Here is a 21,461-nt window from a genome sequence, read left to right as displayed (position 1 = left end):
GTGGACTGGGGATGGGTGGCTACCTGAAAACGATTCCTTAAGTAATTACGTAAGGTGCGTTTCTTGCCGCTCCAGACGGAATCTGACGCGGCCTCTTGATCCGTATCTATCCATGCAGCGTTATAATTGGCGCAGTCCGTATCTCTGCCTCTAACTCAGCTCTTGCTCCTCTTCTATACAGCTTCTGTCCCCTGTGGAGAATATGGCTGTGAGTTAACGTGCAATGATGGCGGCTGTGAACACATTTCAAGGGTTTGTCCTATTGGATTCAGAATGACAGAGACAGCCAATGGAGTAACCTGCACAGGTATCCCTGCACCCCCTGTCTGGAGACTATGAAAATAAGCTAAATGCACCTAAATGCTGACCAAATATTAGTTAAAATTAAACCCAACCTACCCACATTATTTGTAGGACTCGTCCGACAACTAAATGTGTTCATTGCAAGAGGCTGAAGTCTTAAAGCGAACCTGTAGCCAGGAATATGATTTTTAGCTGGTGACAGGTTCCAATAGCCTATGACATGCTCATTTTGAAAATGCCTTTGTCAGCATTCTGAATCATTTCAGTACTTTATAAAAGTTTAATTCACATTACCTGTCTCCCTACCAGAAGAAGTGAAAGCTGCGGCCTTTGTGTGCCTGTGTCTCCTCATGCATTCTCTTCCTACTACTCTACACTAGTGATGGGTTGTTCACGATCGAGCTGGCACTCAGAGCCGGTTCTTTTTAGGTGAACAAGAGAAGCTCAGCCCTAAGAGTCAATGGCTTACTTAGCCCCACCCTGTTTCAGTTAGCCCCACCCCTATTCAGTGATCACGGCCCTTTTAACCCAACAATTTTTTCTCCAGACATAGATGAATGTGCGGTGTCTTCCTGTAAAGGGACATGTGTTAACACTGAAGGAGGGTACGTGTGTGACTGCGGGCCCGGCCTGAAACTCGCTGCTGATATGAGCACTTGTTTAGGTAAGACTTTATATGAATGTATTGCAGAATTTCCAAGATATGTCATGAATACATGATAGGAGCGCTGGTCCTCTTCCTACAGCACAACTGAATAGAGAGCCATTTGGGGCCCCTGGAAATAGCTACTGTATATAGTCTAAAAGCTTGGCTGTTTTTTGTCCACCACTAGACACCAGGGATAAAAAAGAAAAATAATCTACTAGACCAATATAACAAAAAACTTCTGTTTATTTTATATGCATCTAGAAATAATAATATTAATAATAATTCTGTTGATGTTCTGGAGTGTGGGAGGAAACCGGAAGATCCAGAGGAAACCCACGTAAACACTGAAAATAATTAGAATAGACAGCGCTGGTTTATTATATGGAATTTTTATCTGCTTTTTTTATTACAGTGACTTGGAGAAATCTGTGTTATATATCAGGATCTATAGATACGTAAAGAATTGTGTCATTTGTCGAAATGTATTTGCAATGTAGTACAATTGCAATGTTTCCTAACTCCCCTTTTTTTATTTCATGCTTCCAGATATTGATGAATGTTCAGTCCATAGATCTATTTGTCAGCACAGATGTAAAAATATTCATGGGAGTTACCGGTGCTTGTGTGGAGCCGGCTTCACCCTGCAGAGCAATGGACGCACCTGTGTAGGTAGGTAATGCTCAGGAAGGAAAATTATACCTAAGCTATACAGTATGTTCACATATAAAAATATAAAGAACACCCCTCTTTGTATATTATGGGACTTAAAATAAAACATTTGGACCTTAGAAGGCCTTAAGGTTACAAAACTTGGCTTTTGTCCCAAAAACAGCTCCTCTCCTGACTATGGGTAGTGTCTGGTATTGCAAGTGCTGTTTTTGGAAGAAAGCAGCCATGTTTTTCAACCAATAGATACCCCCTTTAAGGCTTCCATAGAAATTTAGAGGACAAGTGGCAACTATCTGCTGCTTATTAAATGCGTTGGTTTATTCAGCAAGTGTGACCACCTCCATAAAGGCAGAAGTTTTGTCAGTTTGTAGGTTTGTAGCATTCACACATCTATTGACACAATGGGGGGGATTTAACAATGTGTCTCTAGCTGGAAAACACTACTTTTGGTGTGCCAGATATATCACTGTGATGATGAAATCTGGTGCAATATAAGACTGTCAGTTCCTACTTTAGACCTACATTTAGTTTGTCTAAAATGTGTGCCAATATTTTGCCCGTATGAACGATTTACCTCAAGCCACGCCCTTCCTCACAAGATCACGCCCCTTCATTGCAAGGTCACGCCCCTTAACCGGACAAGTCGGGAAAGTGGCAAAAAAAAGATCTAAAAGCCTTGATAATTGTGGGCACCAAGGCACTGTGATGCAGTGTTTTTGGCGCAAAACCACCAGAATTGTGGAGCAAGTGCATTTATATATCCCCCCCAATATCAAAGATATATGACATCTTCAGACATTCAGTAGACATCACCAAATGACCTTCCCAAACATGATCATCCCAGAAAACTCACCCCAAGATCAAATTGTGCATTTTAAAGAGATTTGTCCAAAAGCCCATGAGATACATTTTAATTTCTATAGGCCTCAGTTAGCACAATAAATGTTCATGAAATTACAATTATAATTGTAAAAATATAGCATGTTTTTGCAACTTAGCAAGCGTGACCACACCATAAAGGTAGAAGTTTTGGTGTGATGTACTTGAACAAAAATTGACACAATACTAAGGATAAACATAGACAGTGGGGGTCATTTACTAAGGGCCCGATTCGCGTTTTCCCGACGTGTTACCCGAATATTTCCGATTTGCGCCGATTGTACCTGAATTGCCCCGGGATTGTGGCGCACGCGATCGGATTGTGGCGCATCGGCGCCGGCATGACCGCGACGGAAATCGGGGGGTGTGGCCGAACGAAAACCCGACGTATTCGGAAAAACCGCCGCAATTTAAAAACAAAAGTGTCGCTTGGGGAGCGCTTACCTTCACCTGGTCCGAGGTGGTGCATTCCGGCGCGATGAGATGACTTTCAGCGCAGCAGCGCCACCTGGTGGACGGCGGAGGAACTACCTTCTTAAATCCCGGCCGGACCCGAATCCAGAGCAGAGAACGCGCCGCTGGATCGCGAATGGGCCGGGTAAGTAAATTTGCCCCAATAACCTTATAGAAGCAGTTGTTTCTATCCATCAATCTGGGAAGGGCTAAGAAGCCATCCCTAAAAACTAAACCCAAGATCAGATTGTGCAATGCAGAGAAAGAAAAGTGGCAACAATCCAAGAGATACACCTGAAGTTCTACAGGCCTCAGTTGGCATGTTAAATGTTCAAGTTCATGACAATACAATTATAATAAGAGTGAACAGTGGCACAGTTTCCAGTAGAAAGCCTCTTTTTTTTTCTAAAAATATGACACAACCCCACAGTTTACAATAAAAAATGCAGTATATCATCACAATATCAACCCCATAATGGTAAATCATGCCATCAAACCTCAATAAACTGATGCAACATAAGATTGACCAGAATGAATTCGGGAGATGTCGACGCACCTTTTGTGCAGTTTGCCAATAATTACATGCTTCCCCTTACAAAGCCAGGTGCCCTTTAAAAGACAAAGGATTTTAGGCAACTCCTTTATTACCTACAATATGATTAATACTATACTGATGTTTAATTAAAGTGTAGAACATTATCGCATTATTCTGCTTTTCTTTAAGACATCAATGAATGTCGGCGACCGGGGACGTCTCATCTCTGTCAACACTTCTGCCACAACACACAGGGAAGCTTCTTCTGTTCCTGTCGCAGCGGTTTTGCTCTGGGGGCAGACAGATTTTCATGTGTGGGTAAGTCATTTTTGGGTAATTAGTCTTCGATCAATTCTTCTTTGTAATTGCAGTCTGTAAATATACAAGGTGCCAAATGCCTTGGGTTACACTTTGTGGGGCAGATTTACTTACCCGGCCCATTCGCGATCCAGCGGCGCGTTCTCTGCACAGGATTCGGGTCCGGCCGGGATTCACTAAGGTAGTTCCTCCGCCGTCCACCAGGTGGCGCTGCTGCGCTGAAAATCATCTCAACGCGCCGGAATGCACCACCTCAGACCAGGTGAAGGTAAGCGCTTCCCAAGCGACACTTTTTCGGTTTTTAAATGCGGCGGTTTTTCCGAATACGTCGGGTTTTCGTTCGGCCACGCCCCCCGATTTCCGTCGCGTGCAAGTCGGCGCCGATGCGCCACAATCCGATCGCGTGCGCCAAAATCCTGGGGCAATTCAGGTACAATCGGCGCAAATCGGAAATATTCGGGTAACACGTCGGGAAAACGCGAATCGGGCCCTTAGTAAATGACCCCCTATGTTTTGATTTTAGCTTCAGGAAGAGCCGGTATAGCTGCTCTTGGATGACCCTACACTGGTTAACGCCTCTACTAGCTGCTTAATGAAAGTGGATATTACCAATAATGTGCTGTATTATATGTACTACTCTAATGACCCCTCTCCTGCTCCAAACTTGGGGGTTACTAAACCTTATTAATACGCCTACTACCAATTTATTGTGATCACCTGTTCAGACAAGCCAGATTTGTCAGGATTGCCAAATTAGGACATCCTAAGAAAACCAAATTATTGGACTGAACATAAAATTTTGACCACCCTGAGTACCAATGCCTGCTGGTAAAGGGTTACAAGTCCTCACCATACCACCTAAAATTAGCTGCCAGGGAGGCACTGTACCATAATAACTAACTTTTTTCTGATATGCAAATTAGCTTTTGTGACTCATGTCTGGTGTTTGTGACTCCTCTCTCTCAGACTGGCAGTGAACCACGCCCCGTTATTCTGACTGACATCTCTGTGTCTCTTCAAATCACTGCTCTGCCTCCTTGTACTGAGGGACCGTCTGCTAATATTCAACTACAGACATATAGAGCTCTATGTACAGGGAAATATTGTGTCAATTATTTTAAATGATGCCTTGTGTCACATACATGATATATGACCAGAGGGGCATCATCACAGGTCCTTTAGCCTTCTAATAATAGCAAAATGTACACCATGTATGTGATCACATGAAATCACAGCAGCCTCCATGGAGGATGGAGAGGAGTAGAAGTCCATGGAGGCTGCTGTGACTTGCATGGGGTACAGTTTGCTATTATTAAGAGGCTAAAGGACCTGAGATGATGTCTCTCTGGTCACATGACATGAACTGTGCCCAGTAAGGAGGCCTAAGGCATGGGGAGGATTAAATGGGAGGGGCCGGCCAAGCAGGACACGCCCCCCTCCCCCTCTGATGCCACATAATATAAGATAAAAGTGATTTATGTGGATGTAAGCGAAACAATTTTTAGTTAAAAGAAGTGGTTCAGCCAGTTATTAGAGCTCTATAGGAACCTGTCACTGGCTGTATATGTGCAAATGGGATGACAGGTTCCCTTTAAAGGAAATTTACCATTGGGAAACGACTTTCTTAAGTAGTTCCCGATGCAGATTTCCCCTCCCTGCAGCCTCTGCATCCCGTTTTTCATGGATGCAGCTGCTGCCGAAATAAACTTTAATCAATTCATATGCACATTTGTTTCAGAGGCTACTGGGGGCGTGTAGTAGCCGAATGATACTCTATGCCCCCAGTAGTTGATCCATACCCATCTCCCATCATCTCTATAGCTTGTTACTGGTCGTCTCCGGCAAGAGGAATGGAAATCTGCATTAGGAGCTACTTAGAACAGTTTGCATTGTTCTTAGTAGATCTGCCCCTACCGGATAAGCCACTCTTTGTTTTTGGGAGCAAAATGAATGCGGCTTAGGCTGATGCAGGACCTAAAAGGTGTTGACTCACTATATAACGTGTCCATTCAGATTTATTTGCATTGTCTTTTTACCATATAAAGCAAATAAATGCATAAAGTGACAGACGAGTCTTGGATATATGAACAAACTTGATTATATGGGTATAAGAACACCTTATGGTTCTGTCCTAGATGTGAATGAATGCCTGGAGGATACGACCCTTTGCTCTTCTGGGACCTGCGTTAATACTCTAGGATCTTATGTCTGCTCCTGTCCTGTTGGGTTTCTGTCTATTAATGGTGGTTGTACAGGTAACACATCCTATTACAACATCTTACTGGGACCTTTGGCTATGAAGGTGAGATATGATGAGATGTTGTCTCTATGTATGCCACAGTAATTCCCTTTGAGGTGCAGACAATTGGCTTCCTCCCCGCCGTGCACAATGTACCCCAGATTCATCCAACGTCCGCACCAGCAGTCAGCCCTACTACACCCATGTCTACGATGGTCAGTACTATATTAGCTGAAATGTTTACCACAATGTCTACCTCAAAACCACAAGCTGCAACAACCAACCTGGATCCACTGCCACCACCTCAGAATCTCAAAACGGGTCATTCACCACTAGCTCAAAAATCATCGGGAATCTCCCATACCCCATCGAAAGAAACCATGACCGGAGCACCCACCACACTGCACACAAGTCTACACTGCCGACATAACGACGAGCTACGACAAAATGGCAGCTCGTGGACAGAAGCAAAGTGTACGGATTGCACTTGCCAGGTGGGTGATATAGTTAGAAGAGTTATTTTTTCTTGTCTACACAGTAAGATTATGGTTTCAATATATGCGTCTTGCAGGAAGGTTCCATAACCTGTGAAAGAAGAGTATGTAGCCCAAACTGCTCCCATCCCATCCTGCACCCAGACAGCTGCTGCCCTACATGTGATGGTGAGTAGACAACAGCTCGAAATATGGATCGTAATGTTCATTAGTTGGTCATATGTTATATGTTTACTCTTGATTGAGTTGATTTACCCTTGAGTAAACCTTTTACGGGACCTCTTTGGGCAACCACACAAAGCCAAAGCCCTATGGCACTCGATAGCTGGAAGGCTATGTTATACCTAAATCCTACCTTCAAAATCATCCATCCATTGGGTGCCACAGGTCTGCTATGGGCATGTGTAGTGGCCCTACCTTACCTTACTATCAGGACCTACCTTACTTCGAGACATTCCCGTTGACTGGCCTGTGCATTTCTTGTTTGTTGGGTCTTTCCATCTTTGACACAGCATCAAATACTCAAATCTGTCAGCAGGGGTGGATTAACCAATCTTGGTGTACCAAGCTAAATAATGCTCGCCCCACCCACCCTCCATTGCACAATTTTGCAGATAAGGGAGTCTACGATAGCTTTAAAGTATAAAAGGTCCTGTAGAAGACAATTTAAAGCACCCAGAGTGTGTAATGGGGCATTCCACATATTTGGGATGCCCCACCTCTGTGTTGGACACACCAATCTTTGGACCTCTGATTCCCAATAAAGCAGTTGTCCAACTTTTATAAAAAAATCTATAGGGGGTCTTGGAGGGGCGCTGTAAAAAACTCCTCCCACACTTGCAGTCTCCCTCACCACAGTAAGTTGCTGCTATGACCCTGTCCGTTTACAGGGGTACGGCACTTCACCTCCGTCAAGTTCCGGCTGCCTGGCACCCAATAAAGAAAGAAGGTCATGGCAGCGACGGACGGCGGTGTGGGAGATCTGGAGCGCGGGAGGAGGTAGGTACTCATTTTTTTTTTACAGCCCCCCCCCCAGCCCACCTATACATTTTTTAATGAAAGTCAGACAACCCCCAATCCAAAGACTTGGACTTTTTGGCCACCATACATCGAATACTTGTCATCTGTTACAGGGTGTTTCTTCGAGGGGACAATGAGAGCAGATGGAGAACTTTTCCCCAATTCCCCAGATAACTGCACAATATGTATTTGTTTGGTAAGTGATGTAATAATTGTGAAATGTCTGAGAAAAGATGACTAATTCCAGGGAGCTATTTTTTTCTTGACCTATACTCCTATACTGTACATAGTTTGTCACCATTCATGTCGGTCAATGTCAACAATGACTCTCCACATCTAATCCCTCGATCTCAGGCATGGTGGTAATGTAGGGGATTGTTATGTGCACATGTGGCTGCGGTGAGTTATATCCACCATAGGGTGACAGTATTTTATTGGTTGGGTGCTAAATGGGAAAGGGTGTTGAAGGAAGGGACTATTACTCTAGGACAGGGATGGGCATTATATGACCCGCAGGCCATATCTGGCCTGCTAAGTGTCTTTGAGTGGCCTGCTTGACTGCACACCAGATCGCAGTTGTGCCCCCTGGGGCCGCGACTGTGCCGGGCAGTCATGTTTGCTCACAAGATGCAGGAGTCGTGTTTTCGGCTTGTGCGCTGCTCCAGCTGTGCCATAGCAGAGTAGGGAGTGATACATTCCCTGTTCTGCCACTACGCACAGCACCGCGCCCCGTGCTGGCAATGCAATGACTCCTTCGCCGGCCCTGAGCACTTTAACGAAGGACACAAGATCCCACCAGAGAGAGACCAGATCAGAGGAAACGTGAGTATTGTCTTTTTTTTTTTTTCTTAATACCTGCACAGCCAGGGAGGATAGAATAAGAGGCATTATAAAAAGTGGCAGGGCACAAGAGGGGGCACTATAAATGGGGGCATAATGGAGGAAGCTTTATACGAGGGGGCTTAAGGATAGAGGACATAATGGAGGGGGCATTATAAATGTGGGCATTATAGAGGGGGCATTATAAAGGGGGGCATAAGGCGACGGGGAACTATAAATGGAGACATAACAAAAGAGGCATAAGGAGATGGGACACTACATATGGTGACTAGAGATGAGCGAACATGCTCGTCCGAGCTTGATGCTCGGTCGAGCATTAGGGTACTCGAAACTGCTCGTTGCTCGGACGAATACTTCGCCCGCTCGAGAAAATGGCAGCTCCCGCCGTTTTGCTTTTTGGCGGCCAGAAACAGAGCCAATCACAAGCCAGGAGACTCTGCACTCCACCCAGCATGACGTGGTACCCTTACACGTCGATAGCAGTGGTTGGCTGGCCAGATCAGGTGACCCTGGGATAGACTAGCCGCTGCCCGCGCTGCTCGGATCATTCTGTGTCTGGATGCCGCTAGGGAGAGAGCTGCTGCTGGTCAGGGAAAGCGTTAGGGTGTTCTATTAGCTTACTGTTAGGCAGGAGTGATTCTCAAAGAACCCAACAGCCCTTCTTAGGGCTACAATAACGTTCTACTTTTTTTATTTTAATTTGCATCTAGTACCATTTTGTGAGGAATTAGCAGGGGGACTTGCTACCGTTGTGTTTAGCTCTTAGTGGCACACATATCCATAGCAAAGACCGAAGTGGGAAAATTTATTAGGGGTTGGATTTCAATTAGGCACTAACTCAGTGTCATCTCATCTGGCATAGTAGTGTGCTTTGATACTTGGCTAGAAAATAGCCATAGGAGAATACAAAGAGCTTACTTACGCCTACAGTAGCGTTCTATATATTTGATTTCTGGTTGATCTGCTGGTGGCTGTACTTTCTGCAGTGCATGTACTAGCCAATTCTGAGCAATTTGTAGTGAGACTTGCGACCGCTGTGTTCTGCGCTTAGTGACGCACATATCCATAGCAAAGACCGAAGTGGGAAAATTTAGTAGGGGTTGGATTTCAATTAGGCACTAACTCAGTGTCATCTCATCTGGCATAGTAGTGTGCTTTGATACTTGGCTAGAAAATAGCCATAGGAGAATACAAAGAGCTTACTTACGCCTACAGTAGCGTTCTATATATTTGATTTCTGGTTGATCTGCTGGTGGCTGTACTTTCTGCAGTGCATGTACTAGCCAATTCTGAGCAATTTGTAGTGAGACTTGCGACCGCTGTGTTCTGCGCTTAGTGACGCACATATCCATAGCAAAGACCGAAGTGGGAAAATTTAGTAGGGGTTGGATTTCAATTAGGCACTAACTCAGTGTCATCTCATCTGGCATAGTAGTGTGCTTTGATACTTGGCTAGAAAATAGCCATAGCAATAGGATAGCATTGTTTGGTTTTAAAAACTCAAAAAAAAACAAAAAACACAAAAAAAAACAAAAAACACAAAAAAAAACAAAAAAAAGTTAAAAAAAAAATAAAGTTATAACTCTCATTTTAAAAATGTTTAACCCGAGGGCTAGGGGTAGAGGACGAGGGCGGGGACGTGGGCGTCCAACTACTGCAGGGGTCAGAGGCCGTGGTCCTGGGCGGGGTGAGACACCACCTGCTGATGAGGGAGCAGGGGAACGCCGCAGAGCTACACTCCCTAGGTTCATGTCTGAAGTTACTGGGACTCGTGGTAGAGCACTGTTGAGGCCAGAACAGTGCGAACAGGTGATGTCGTGGATTGCTGACAATGCTTCGAGCAATTTGTCCACCACCAGTCAGTCTTCCACGCAGTCCACCCATGTCACCGAAATCGCCACTCCTCCAGCTCCTGCACCTCAGCCTCCTCCCCCCCAGTCTGCCCCCTCCCAGGAAAATTTGGCATTTGAACCGGCATACTCTGAGGAACTGTTTTCTGGACCCTTCCCACAGTCACAAACCACTTGTCCGGTTGCTGCTGAGCAATTTTCCGATGCCCAGGTTTTCCACCAGTCACAGTCTGTGGGTGATGATGACCTTCTTGACGTAGTGGAAGTGTGTAAAGAGGTGTCCGACGATGAGGAGACACGGTTGTCAGACAGTGGGGAAGTTGTTGTCAGGGCAGGAAGTCCGAGGGGGGAGCAGACTGAGGGATCGGAGGTTGATGAGGTGACAGACCCAAGCTGGGTTGAGAGGCCGGGTGAACACAGTGCTTCTGAGACGGAGGAGAGTCCTCGACCAGAACAGGTTGGAAGAGGCAGTGGTGGGGCCAGACGGAGAGGCAGGGCCAGAGCTGGTGCATCAGCGCCAAATGTGTCAACTAGTGAAGCTCCCGTGGCGAGGGCTCTTGCGGCGAGGGCTAGATCTTCAGAAGTCTGGAGGTTCTTTAAGGAAACACCGAATGACCGACGGACTGTGGTGTGCAACATTTGCCAAACCAGGCTCAGCAGGGGTTCCACCACTACTAGCTTAACTACCACCAGTATGCGCAGGCATATGAATGCTAAACACCCCACTCAGTGGCAACAAGCCCGTTCACCTCCGGCCGTGCACACCACTGCTCCTTCCCCTGTGTCAGCTGCTAGTCAGCCCCCTGCCCAGGACCCTGCCACAAAAACCCCATCGTCGCCTCCACGATCCTCCACAGCATCCACCAGCGTTCAGCTCTCCATACCCCAGACGCTGGAGCGGAAACGCAAATATAGTGCAACCCACCCGCACGCCCAAGCCCTTAATGTGCACATCTCCAGATTGCTTAGCCTGGAGATGCTGCCCTATAGGCTAGTAGAGACTGAGGCCTTTCGCAACCTCATGGCGGCGGCCGCCCCTCGGTATTCGGTCCCCAGCCGCCACTACTTTTCCCGATGTGCCGTCCCAGCCCTGCACCAGCACGTGTCAGACAACATCATCCGTGCCCTGACCAACGCCGTTTCTGACAAGGTCCACCTGACCACGGACACGTGGACGAGTGCTGCCGGGCAGGGCCACTATATATCGCTGACGGCACATTGGGTTAACTTGGTGGAGGCTGGGACCGAGTCTGACCCTGGGGCTGCTCATATACTGCCGACGCCGAGGATTGCGGGGCCTACCTCGGTCCAGGTGTTTCAGGCCTACTATGCCTCCTCCTCCTCCCACCCCTCCTCCACCTCCTCCTCCGAACTACCATCCGTGGGCACGGCGCCATCAGTCGGTAGCTCTAGGCACAGCAGCAGTGCCGTCGCTAAGCGACAGCAGGCGGTGCTCAAACTGCTGAGCCTAGGCGACAAAAGGCACACCGCCCAAGAGCTATTACAGGGCATCACGGCGCAGACTGATCTGTGGCTGGCACCGCTGAACCTCAAGCCGGGAATGGTTGTGTGTGACAACGGCCGTAACCTGGTGGCGGCTCTGCAACTCGGCAGACTGACACATGTGCCATGCCTGGCCCATGTGTTAAATCTGATAGTTCAGCGTTTCCTCAAGACATACCCCAATCTGTCTGATTTGCTCACGAAGGTGCGCCGCATCTGTGCGCATTTCAGGAAGTCCAGCCCAGATGCTGCCACTCTCAGGGCAGCGCAGCGCCGCCTCCAACTGCCCGCTCACCGACTGTTGTGCGACGTGCCCACGAGGTGGAATTCAACACTGACCATGTTATCCAGAGTTTACCAGCAGCGCAGAGCGATTGTAGACTGCCAGGTGTCAACTTCCACCAGAACTGGTAGTCAGGTCAGTCAGCTTCCTCAAGTCTACAATGAGGAGTGGACGTGGATGTCTGATATCTGTCAGGTGCTGAGTAACTTTGAGGAGTCAACACAGATGGTCAGTGGCGATGCCGCCATCATCAGCCTCACCATCCCGCTGCTTGGCCTGTTGAAAAACTCTCTGGTCAGCATGAAGTCGGAAGCTTTGCGCTCGTCACAAGAGACAGGGGAAGAATATTCCCTTGTTGATAGCCAAAGCACCCTCAGGTCTGTTTCTCAGCGCATATCGGAGGAGGTGGAGGTGGAGGAGGATGAGGAGGAAGAGGAGGAGAATGTTGGCGAGACACAAGAGGGGACCATTGTTGAGTCCTTCACTGTTCAGCGTGTATGGGCAGAAGAAGAGGAGTTGGAGGAGTTGGAGGAGGAGGAAATGGACAGTCAGGCCAGTGAGGGGAGTGAATTCTTACGCGTTGGTACTCTGGCGCATATGGCAGATTTCATGCTAGACTGCCTATCCCGTGACCCTCGCGTTCAAAGAATTTATTCCAGCACCGATTACTGGGTGTTCACTCTCCTGGACCCACGGTACAAGCAAAATCTTCCCACTCTCATCCCTGCAGAGGAAAGGAGTGTGAGAATGCATGAATACCAGCAGGCCCTGGTGCACAAGCTGAAACAGTATTTCCCTTCTGACAGCGCTAGCGGCAGAGTGCGTAGTTCTGCGGGACAAGTAGCGAGGGAGAGTAGGCGAGCAGACAGCTTGTCCAGCACTGGCAAGGGTACGCTTTACAAGGCTTTTGCCAGCTTTATGTCACCCCAGCAAGACACTGTCACCTGTCCCCAGTCTCGGCAGAGTAGGGCTGATCTTTACAGAAAGATGGTGAGGGAGTACGTAGCTGACCATACCATCGTCCTAAATGATCACACAGCTCCCTACAACTACTGGGTTTCAAAGCTGGACATGTGGCACGAACTGGCGCTGTACGCCTTGGAGGTTCTTGCCTGCCCTGCCGCTAGCGTCTTGTCCGAGCGGGTTTTCAGTGCAGCTGGTGGCATCATCACCGATAAGCGTACACGCCTGTCGACTGACAGCGCTGACAGGCTGATGCTTATTAAAATGAATAAAGGCTGGATTTCTCAGAATTTCCAATCTCCACCAGGTGAAGGAAGCTCAACCTGAATAATTGATCCACTCCTCCTCCTCCTCATTTTCCTCCTTCTCCTCCTCTTTGTACAGTAAAGCAGAGGAAAATGGCTATTTTTTGACAGGGCCCACTGGCTCTTGCTATAGTACTTCATGCATTTAATTTTTCTGGAGGGCCACCTACCCGGTCCTCTGTTTGAAACAATTTTTGTGAGTGCCACATACAGGCACTCAATCTATTCCATTTTACTGGAGGGCCACCTACCTGCTCCTCTGGTTTGAAAAATTTTTGGGACTGCCACATACAGGCACTCAATCTATTCCATTTTTCTGGAGGGCCACCTACCCGGTCCTCTGTTTTAAAAAATTTTTGGGACTGCCACATACAGGCACTCAATCTATTCCATTTTACTGGAGGGCCACCTACCTGCTCCTCTGGTTTGAAAAATTTTTGGGACTGCCACATACAGGCACTCAATCTATTCCATTTTACTGGAGGGCCACCTACCTGCTCCTCTGGTTTGAAAAATGTTTGGGACTGCCACATACAGGCACTATCCAAATTAAATTGTCTCCATAGCAGCCTCCACACGTTGTCTCCATTGCTACCTCCAAAAGTCGTCCATATAGCTGCCTCCATACATCGTCCCTTTATCAAACAAGGTGTGTCAGGCAGAAATTTGGGTTGTTTTCATGGATTCCACATCAAAGTTGTTAACTTTGTCGCCACCCTGCTGTGTTATCCACAAAATATACTGGCAAACTTTTACCATTTAGGGATATTATTTCAGCGCTTCTTGCGCATCTGTTTACATTCCCCTCACCCGCCATATCCTAAACTTATAAGAACGCTACTACACTTGATCTTATACAAAAGGTTCTTAGAAGTGCTGTTTGGGGAGTAGCCTAGAGACAGGGGCTTGGATTGGCGAAAGCTCGCCTGGCTGCAGAGCGCCAGCTCCATCCCAAGATCCAACTAACATAGTTTTAACTGCAGCACCTTTAATCTACTACTAGTTCACTGCCTCCATAATAATAATAATAATAATCTTTATTTATATAGCGCCATCATATTCCGTAGCGCTTTACAAATCATAGGAAACAAATACAAATGTAATGTAACAGAGCACAACATTTGTATGGAACAACAGGAGTGAGGTCCCTGCTCGCCAGAGCTTACGGTTTATGAAGATGATGGGGTAACACGAGGTAAAAGAATATTTAATGGTCAAGCCATTCTTCTTAGGGAATAGAAAAAAATATGATAAATGGAATTGCTGTCGCTTGAACCACTCAGCCGTCATCTTATATACCAGGTCCAGGGTGAATGGGACTGCAGAGAAGTCTGGTGCCTGTTGGTTGCTGGATAACAGATGGGAGGACGACACAGGACGGGTTAGTAGAAGAGTTAAAACTTCATGCAGTTAATGAGTGTTATAGGCTTGCCTAAAGAAATGGGTTTTAAGAGCACGTTTGAAACTTTGGAGGTTAGGTATTAGTCTGATAGTCCGGGGCAGAGCATTCCATAGAATTGGTGCAGCTCTAGAGAAGTCTTGGAGACGCGAGTGGGAGGTCCGCACTAGGGTAGAGGTTAATCTAAGATCACTGGCGGATCTAAGAGCACGGGTTGGGCGATAGACTGAGATAAGAGAGGAGAGGTAGGGGGGTGCAGCATTATACAGAGCTTTATGGATGAGGGTTATTATTATTTTAAACTGTATTCGAAAGGAGACTGGCAGCCAGTGCAGCGACTGGCATGAACTGTAAGCATACATGGTCCCCTTATCAAACGAGCTGTGTCAGGCAGAATTTTGGGTTGTTTTCATGGCTTCCATGTTAACTTTGTCGCCACCCTGCTGTGTAATCCACAAAATATACTGGCAAACTTTTATCATGTACCGATATTATTTGAGCGCTTCTTGCTCACCTCCTTTGGTTCCTCTCTGACACCCATTGGTTTGAAGCCTGAGTCCAATTAGGGTATGTCGCCATGCCACTCTCTAGCCTGCTGCCGCTGCCTCTGCATGCCGTCCCCTATAGTGTCAGGGTCAATTATTGCATGTTTTAGATGCTATCTAGCTTCATTCTGTCACTCTGTCATGGCCATGCTGTTGCCCATAATTTTGGCATAATGGTGCGATTATGCAGCCTCAGAGGCATCCATGCATGCTGCCCCTGCTGTTTCCTGTCCATTTCCGTGGTGTTTCCATCCTTTTCTGAGGTTCCCAGGTGTTTGGCCAAGCTTCCCTGTGCAGAGCCTTGGTCCCCTTGAAAAATGCTCGAGTCTCCCATTGACTTCAATGGGGCTCGTTATTCGAGACGAGCACTCGAGCATCGGGAAAAGTTCGTCTCGAATAACGAGTACCCGAGCATTTTAGTGTTCGCTCATCTCTAATGGTGACATAATTAAAAGCAGCATAAGGTGTGGGGGCACTGTAAATCGGGCTTAATAAAAGGGGCATAAGGAGAGGGGGCACTATAAATGGTGACATAATTAAAGGGGGCATAAGGAAAGAGCACATTAAATGGGGGTATAGTAAAAAGGGACATAAAGAAAGAAGACACTATAAATGGGGGCATAATGAGAGGGAGCATTTTGGATGGTGGCCTAATGAGAGATCGGGGACATTGGGGGTCATTAAGGGCCTGATTCGCTTTATTTCGTCGGGTTTCCCGAATGTTTCCACTTGGCGCCGAATTTCCCTGGGTTTTTGGCGCACGCGATCCGATTCTGGCGCTTCGGCGCCGGGATGCATGCAATGGAAATCGGGGGGTCGTGGCCAACGGATTCGGAAAAATCACTGTATTTTTTTAAAAAAAAGTGTCGCTTGACACGCACTTACCTGGAACCTGGTGGAAACCGGGCGCATGGACCTTAGTGAATCCCGTCCGGACCCGAATCGGCTTCGGAGAATCCGCTACTGGATCAAGACTGGACCGGGTAAGTAAATCTTCCCCATTATAATTGGGGGCATAATAAGAAGGGGCATTAGGTACTGGGAAGAACTTTAAGTTAAGTATATTAGTCAGGCGTTCTAAAAGCATTTAAATTTCTCATACATGTATTTTACTGACCATGTAATACAATAAACTTTGGGAAATATGTAACCAAAACGGGTTCATGCCATTGTTGTTATGATTGCAGGCTGGAAATATCACCTGTATTCCTCCCGTGTGTCATCCTGTCTCATGCTCTGATCCCTTCATGTCAGATTGCTGCCTGCGGTGTCCAGGTCTGTAACATAAGTACAAGTATGACTGAGAGGGTAATATTAATGGGACTTGGGCTTTTATACCACTACCAGCCCCCTCAGGATGGGTAGAATTCCCTCTTTTATATTAAAATATCGTTCAAAGTCATATGCAAACGAGCTGAGAAGAGTCACTTTTTTTCTGATATGAGTCCTTCCATATAGCTCTGGTGACAGGTTTCCATAGGTCTGGTGACATTTTAAAGTTGAGAACCTCATCTTTCAAATAGCACCTGGATTGTGGTTCTGACTGTTACAGATACAGACAGTAAAAGATATAGTCAGAAATTGGATCTTAATCTTTTGATAAAAATCTGAAAAAATAAACTATAACCCGTAGCAAATTCTGATGTTTTCAATCCTTCAGGTAGGTCCGTTGGGTCCGTTTTGTATCGTGGTCCTGTCATATTTACTTGCACAGCTCTGATCTGCAGTACCAGACACAACCAACTGACAGGGAAGGAGCTGTTTCTCTTAAAGACATAGGGGGTCATTTACTAAGGGCCCGATTCGCGGTTTCCCGACGTGTTACCCGAATATTTCCGATTTGCGCCGATTGCACCTGAATTGCCCCGGGATTGTGGCGCACGCGATCGGATTGTGGCGCATCAGCGCCGGCATGCGCGCAACGGAAATCGGGGGGCGTGGCCGAACGAAAACCCGACGTATTCGGAAAAACCGCCGCATTTAAAAACCGAAAAAGTGTCGCTTGGGGAGCGCTTACCTTCACCTGGTCCGAGGTGGTGCATTCCGGCGCGATGAGATGACTTTCAGCGCAGCAGCGCCACCTGGTGGACGGCGGAGGAACTACCTTCTTAAATCCCGACCGGACCCGAATCCACAGCAGAGAACGCGCCGCTGGATCGCGAATGGGCCGGGTAAGTAAATTTGCCCCATAATTTCTGAGCTTCATATTCCTTTCAGAGCCCATAGAATGTAAATGCTGTTGTGGGATTGAATTGTGTGACTACTATCTAGTTTTTAAGATGAACGTACTTTACTTATAGATGGGTGTGAGTTTCAAGGAATTCTTTATCCTCATGGAGCCAAATTTAGCCGAGATGAAAATGGATGCACATCGTGTGTGTGCCAGGTCTGTAAAAGATGACTCGTTTTCCTATATACTTGTTCTGCTGAAAGATTTTGTTGCCTGAATGTATTTGTTACTTTTAGAATGGAGCAGTGGAGTGCTCCTTTGTCCCTTGTCCCAGCTTAGAGTGTCCTAGAGAGGACTGGGTGCTGGAGGCTGGACAATGCTGCTTCAGATGCCAGGAGCCACCACAAAGCACAGGTATGCTGCAAATCATCATAAACATTACTACAATCCTTCTGTTGTATCCTGTAATACATTTGCCAAACATTTTCCATGAAAAAATTGAAGAAAAAGACAAAATTTACCATATATTATATGTATTGGACTCCAATTTCGGAATCTATTTTGCAAAAGAAGAAGGCCACCTCCTCGTGTGGATTTTGCATGGATTCTGTTGGGTCTATGAATGGTGTGGATTTCCCTTAAAATCTGTAATGAAAAAATCTGTTTAGACATATCCTTAAAGCGGTTATATATACGTTTTGACAGGTGCAACTGTGTACTCTCAAAATCCCTTTAGAGCACTATTCCGATATTTTTCCTAAAAGTCAGTCACTCTTGCCTATTATCTTGATTACTTATGTGCAGCAATAGACCCCTCTTTTCTGTAAACACTGATGGTTCACTTAACCCCCTCCTTAAACGGGTAACCAAGCCCACTTTTAACCTGATAACCATCGGGTTAAAAGTGGTGTGGAGAGGGGTGACTGGCTGACTGAGGCCCCCTATTATACATTTAATAGGTAGCCATTCAGCGACTCTTTTTAGTGAGCAGAACCTAATGATCCAGCTCACTAAGAAGAGCTGAACTTCCCATCACTACTTTCTGCATAGTAGAAACACAGAATGTTAAACCTTAGTGCTCACACAGGCTATTATTTGTTTCACTGCTGGTTTCTACTACTAATTACTTTCTCCATGCTCATCCATGAAAGCTGCCAGGCTAATCACCAAATACAAATCCAACGGAGAGTATAGGGTCCCCGCACTATTCAACTTGATACAAACCCACACGGGTGTCCTTTATGGGGATGATCTTATGGAGGCCATATACTGTCTCCGTGGGGTTCCAACAACGGTGTTGCTCAGCCCGAAAAGAACAGTCCGAAGTGAGCATATATAAGAAGAAAAGGCGGCACTCACCGTGCATGTGAAACTACTTCTTTTATTCAAGAGACGGTGCAATACAGGGGGAACACTGGAGCCAGACGGCGACGGGCCGTTTCGCACTCACTAGCGCATCTTCAAGCCATTTTCAATCACCAACTGCTACATTGCTTAATCAGAGAACACAAGGCATCATGAGAACGTTGGGCAACCTAAATTTTACTCAACTTTAGGGCAGAGACAAGAAGAGGCTCCACACACTTCACTGCTGCTGGGGAAGTGTTTTGAGAAGCAGCTTCAGGACAGAAAATGTCATTACTAAGAAAAAAAGGGCGAGGAACAAAATATGGAAATCATTCTGTTTCTTTTTAAAGAGTTAATCTCATCTGACAATTTGGTTAAAATAATTATGACATCAGAGATTAGCTTGTAGGTGAGAGTACAACCTCCCCCAGTCCAATAATGAGGATATATATCAGTTTTACAAATTTGGATAGCTTCTTTATTGTAACACTCAGGCCAAAACATGTACTGTGAGTTTTCCTTTAAGTCTACATGGACCTTCTAAACTTTTATGTATAAGACATCCTATTATGTAAACTATTTCACTCAATATATAGGTTGTCCGTTTGATGACAATGGAATTGAGATTCCTATCGGGCAGATCTGGTCCCCTGGAGACCCTTGTTCCATCTGTATTTGCCAGGTGAGTCGCCATCACATAGGCATCACATTGGTTTAGTGCATTTCACAGTCCCATCCCAACCTACCCTCAACTTACCTAGGAGCTTCCGTTTTCAGGATAGTACAATAATTTTTGAGGGATTAGTAGCATTTAGTGTAATAATCTCTCTTGTGCTTGGATCTAGGCAGATGGCTCCATTGTGTGTAAGAAGACAGACTGTGTGGAAACCTGTCCTCACCCTATCATGGTGCCGGGACAGTGCTGCCCCGACTGCTCCGCAGGTAATACTCCGCAGGTCCGGCAGTATTCAGCCCTTGCCTGCACTAGACAGTGCCCATTGCTTCATCTGTTGTGAGGGCTTGAGCATGTGTAGCGCTTCGGCCTGCAGAACGGAGGAATTAGGTTGGACGGATGAGGCTGGAGGGAGCAGACGTTTGGTCTGACGTCAATAAGCATGTGTATTCGGAAAGGAAGAGCTCTACTTACAGAGACTTTGCCGATCAGTCCGCCTTGTAAGCATGTGGGGATTTATAGCCATTGATGCTCCACAAGGGGATTCTTGGAAATAGGAAAAAAAAGTTTTCCAAGATGGGATAAAGAAAACCAGGCCTCTTTTAGCTACCTTGTAGGCACCCTTGGCATCAAGCATGACCATCAGGAAGCCTAATGACATGTTGCAGGATAAAAACCAAACCAGTATATCTATTCCAGACGTAACCGACTCCCAACTGTAGACAACCCTGTTTCAACCTCCTCAGTAAAGTGTAGGTAACTGGTTTGAGAGGCTTGTGACTAGGGTCAGGAAGTAAGAGTTCTCCTTACGGAGACTGCCAATTAATTACAACCATTGTGGGAACTTTAGTTTCTTTTGATCACTTTTCACCATATTAGATAATAGTTTATTCAATGGGGGGGGGCCCTAATGGTGTGATCAGCCCAGACACTTAATCCGCCACTGATTATACTAAATTTGAAGTCTTCTTTGGCTGACTTCTACTTTTCGGGGTCTCAAAACTCCCATATACATGAGAGTTACATTTGCTGATGTCTATGGGACCACCAGACTATTTTATATATTTGGGGCCTCCCGACTATCCTCCAATAAATAAATGATGGCTCAATTGTTTAATTTCAATGCCCGATGCCTGAACACAGACATGTAGATTTGTTGTGTTTGGGTCTGAACTACCACTTTTTTGGTGTTTTTTGATTATTTTTCTCAGGTTGCTCTTATGGAAGGAAAACATACAGGAATAATGAGAGCTTCCCTTCATATACAGATCCCTGCCTCACTTGTATTTGTTTGGTAAGAAATATCGGAATGGTCATAATACACACGTCTGTATCTACAGTAGGCTGCTGTGAAGATCAAATATCTTTCCTTTTACAGATGGGAACTGTTGCCTGCTCACCCATTGAATGTGCACCCAACTGCACTTACCCTTTCCATGATGAGGGAGAATGCTGTCCTGTTTGTCGAGGTGAGGATTTCTTGTTTTAAAGGAAACCTACTACCACGGATCTACCTATTAAGGTAGATCCGGCGGTAGGTGCCTCTAATGTATGTAAAGATAATCCTTTTATGGGTTAATCCTTTAGTCCCCTTTATCTTTTTTTAATCTTTAATCAGGGAATATGCTAATTTACCAAAGAGGCTACTGGGGCGTGGAGTAGCCGGAGCTGAGGCTACATGGCGTGGCTACTCCACGCCCCAGTAGCCTCCTTGATCCTCCTAACCAGATATCTTCAGCACTACGAGTTCGCAGCTACACGCAAAGCCAGGGTTCTGCGCATGTGCAGTAGCTCCGGCTTCGGACCCGAGACCACACAGCCGACGGCCTGCGTTCTGCACATGCGCAGAAAGCTGGCTCCATGGACGAGGGCGAGCTGCTCCTCGTTCCTGCGCTCTGAAGATATCTGGGTAGGAGGATCAAGGAGGCTACTGGGGCGTGGCTACTCCACACCCCAGTAGCCTCTTTGGTAAATTAGCATATTACCACAATTAAAGATTAAGAAAGATAAAGGGGACTAAAGGA

The 21,461-nt window shown here is 46.3% G+C and overlaps 1 protein-coding gene and 1 long non-coding RNA gene across 3 annotated transcripts in view; one reads left to right on the top strand and one right to left on the bottom strand.

Moving 5' to 3' along the window:
• The window catches only part of LOC140071161 (von Willebrand factor C and EGF domain-containing protein-like), a 55,032-nt gene that overhangs the window by 16,829 nt on the left and 16,742 nt on the right, over positions 1–21,461 (top strand). For both annotated transcript variants that reach the window (XM_072118514.1, XM_072118515.1), the window contains exons 7-21: positions 182–307; positions 851–967; positions 1,499–1,621; positions 3,678–3,806; positions 5,942–6,061; positions 6,148–6,539; positions 6,617–6,707; positions 7,673–7,755; positions 16,435–16,522; positions 17,548–17,633; positions 17,714–17,831; positions 19,361–19,446; positions 19,610–19,706; positions 20,649–20,731; positions 20,816–20,906. In XM_072118514.1, the coding sequence (XP_071974615.1) occupies positions 182–307; positions 851–967; positions 1,499–1,621; positions 3,678–3,806; positions 5,942–6,061; positions 6,148–6,539; positions 6,617–6,707; positions 7,673–7,755; positions 16,435–16,522; positions 17,548–17,633; positions 17,714–17,831; positions 19,361–19,446; positions 19,610–19,706; positions 20,649–20,731; positions 20,816–20,906 (1,830 nt within the window). The remainder of the gene's footprint in view (positions 1–181; positions 308–850; positions 968–1,498; positions 1,622–3,677; positions 3,807–5,941; positions 6,062–6,147; positions 6,540–6,616; positions 6,708–7,672; positions 7,756–16,434; positions 16,523–17,547; positions 17,634–17,713; positions 17,832–19,360; positions 19,447–19,609; positions 19,707–20,648; positions 20,732–20,815; positions 20,907–21,461) is intronic.
• On the bottom strand, positions 119–18,907 carry LOC140071162 (uncharacterized). The gene is made up of 4 exons (XR_011849075.1): positions 18,777–18,907; positions 17,939–18,062; positions 16,449–16,524; positions 119–191 (listed from the first exon to the last, which is right to left on the bottom strand). It is a non-coding gene; the product is annotated as an uncharacterized lncRNA (long non-coding RNA).

This window comes from Engystomops pustulosus, chromosome 7, assembly GCF_040894005.1.
Source record: "Engystomops pustulosus chromosome 7, aEngPut4.maternal, whole genome shotgun sequence".
Taxonomy (NCBI): domain Eukaryota; kingdom Metazoa; phylum Chordata; class Amphibia; order Anura; family Leptodactylidae; genus Engystomops; species Engystomops pustulosus.
Note: the sequence above shows the minus strand (reverse complement) of the source record. Positions and strands in the feature narration are given on the sequence as shown.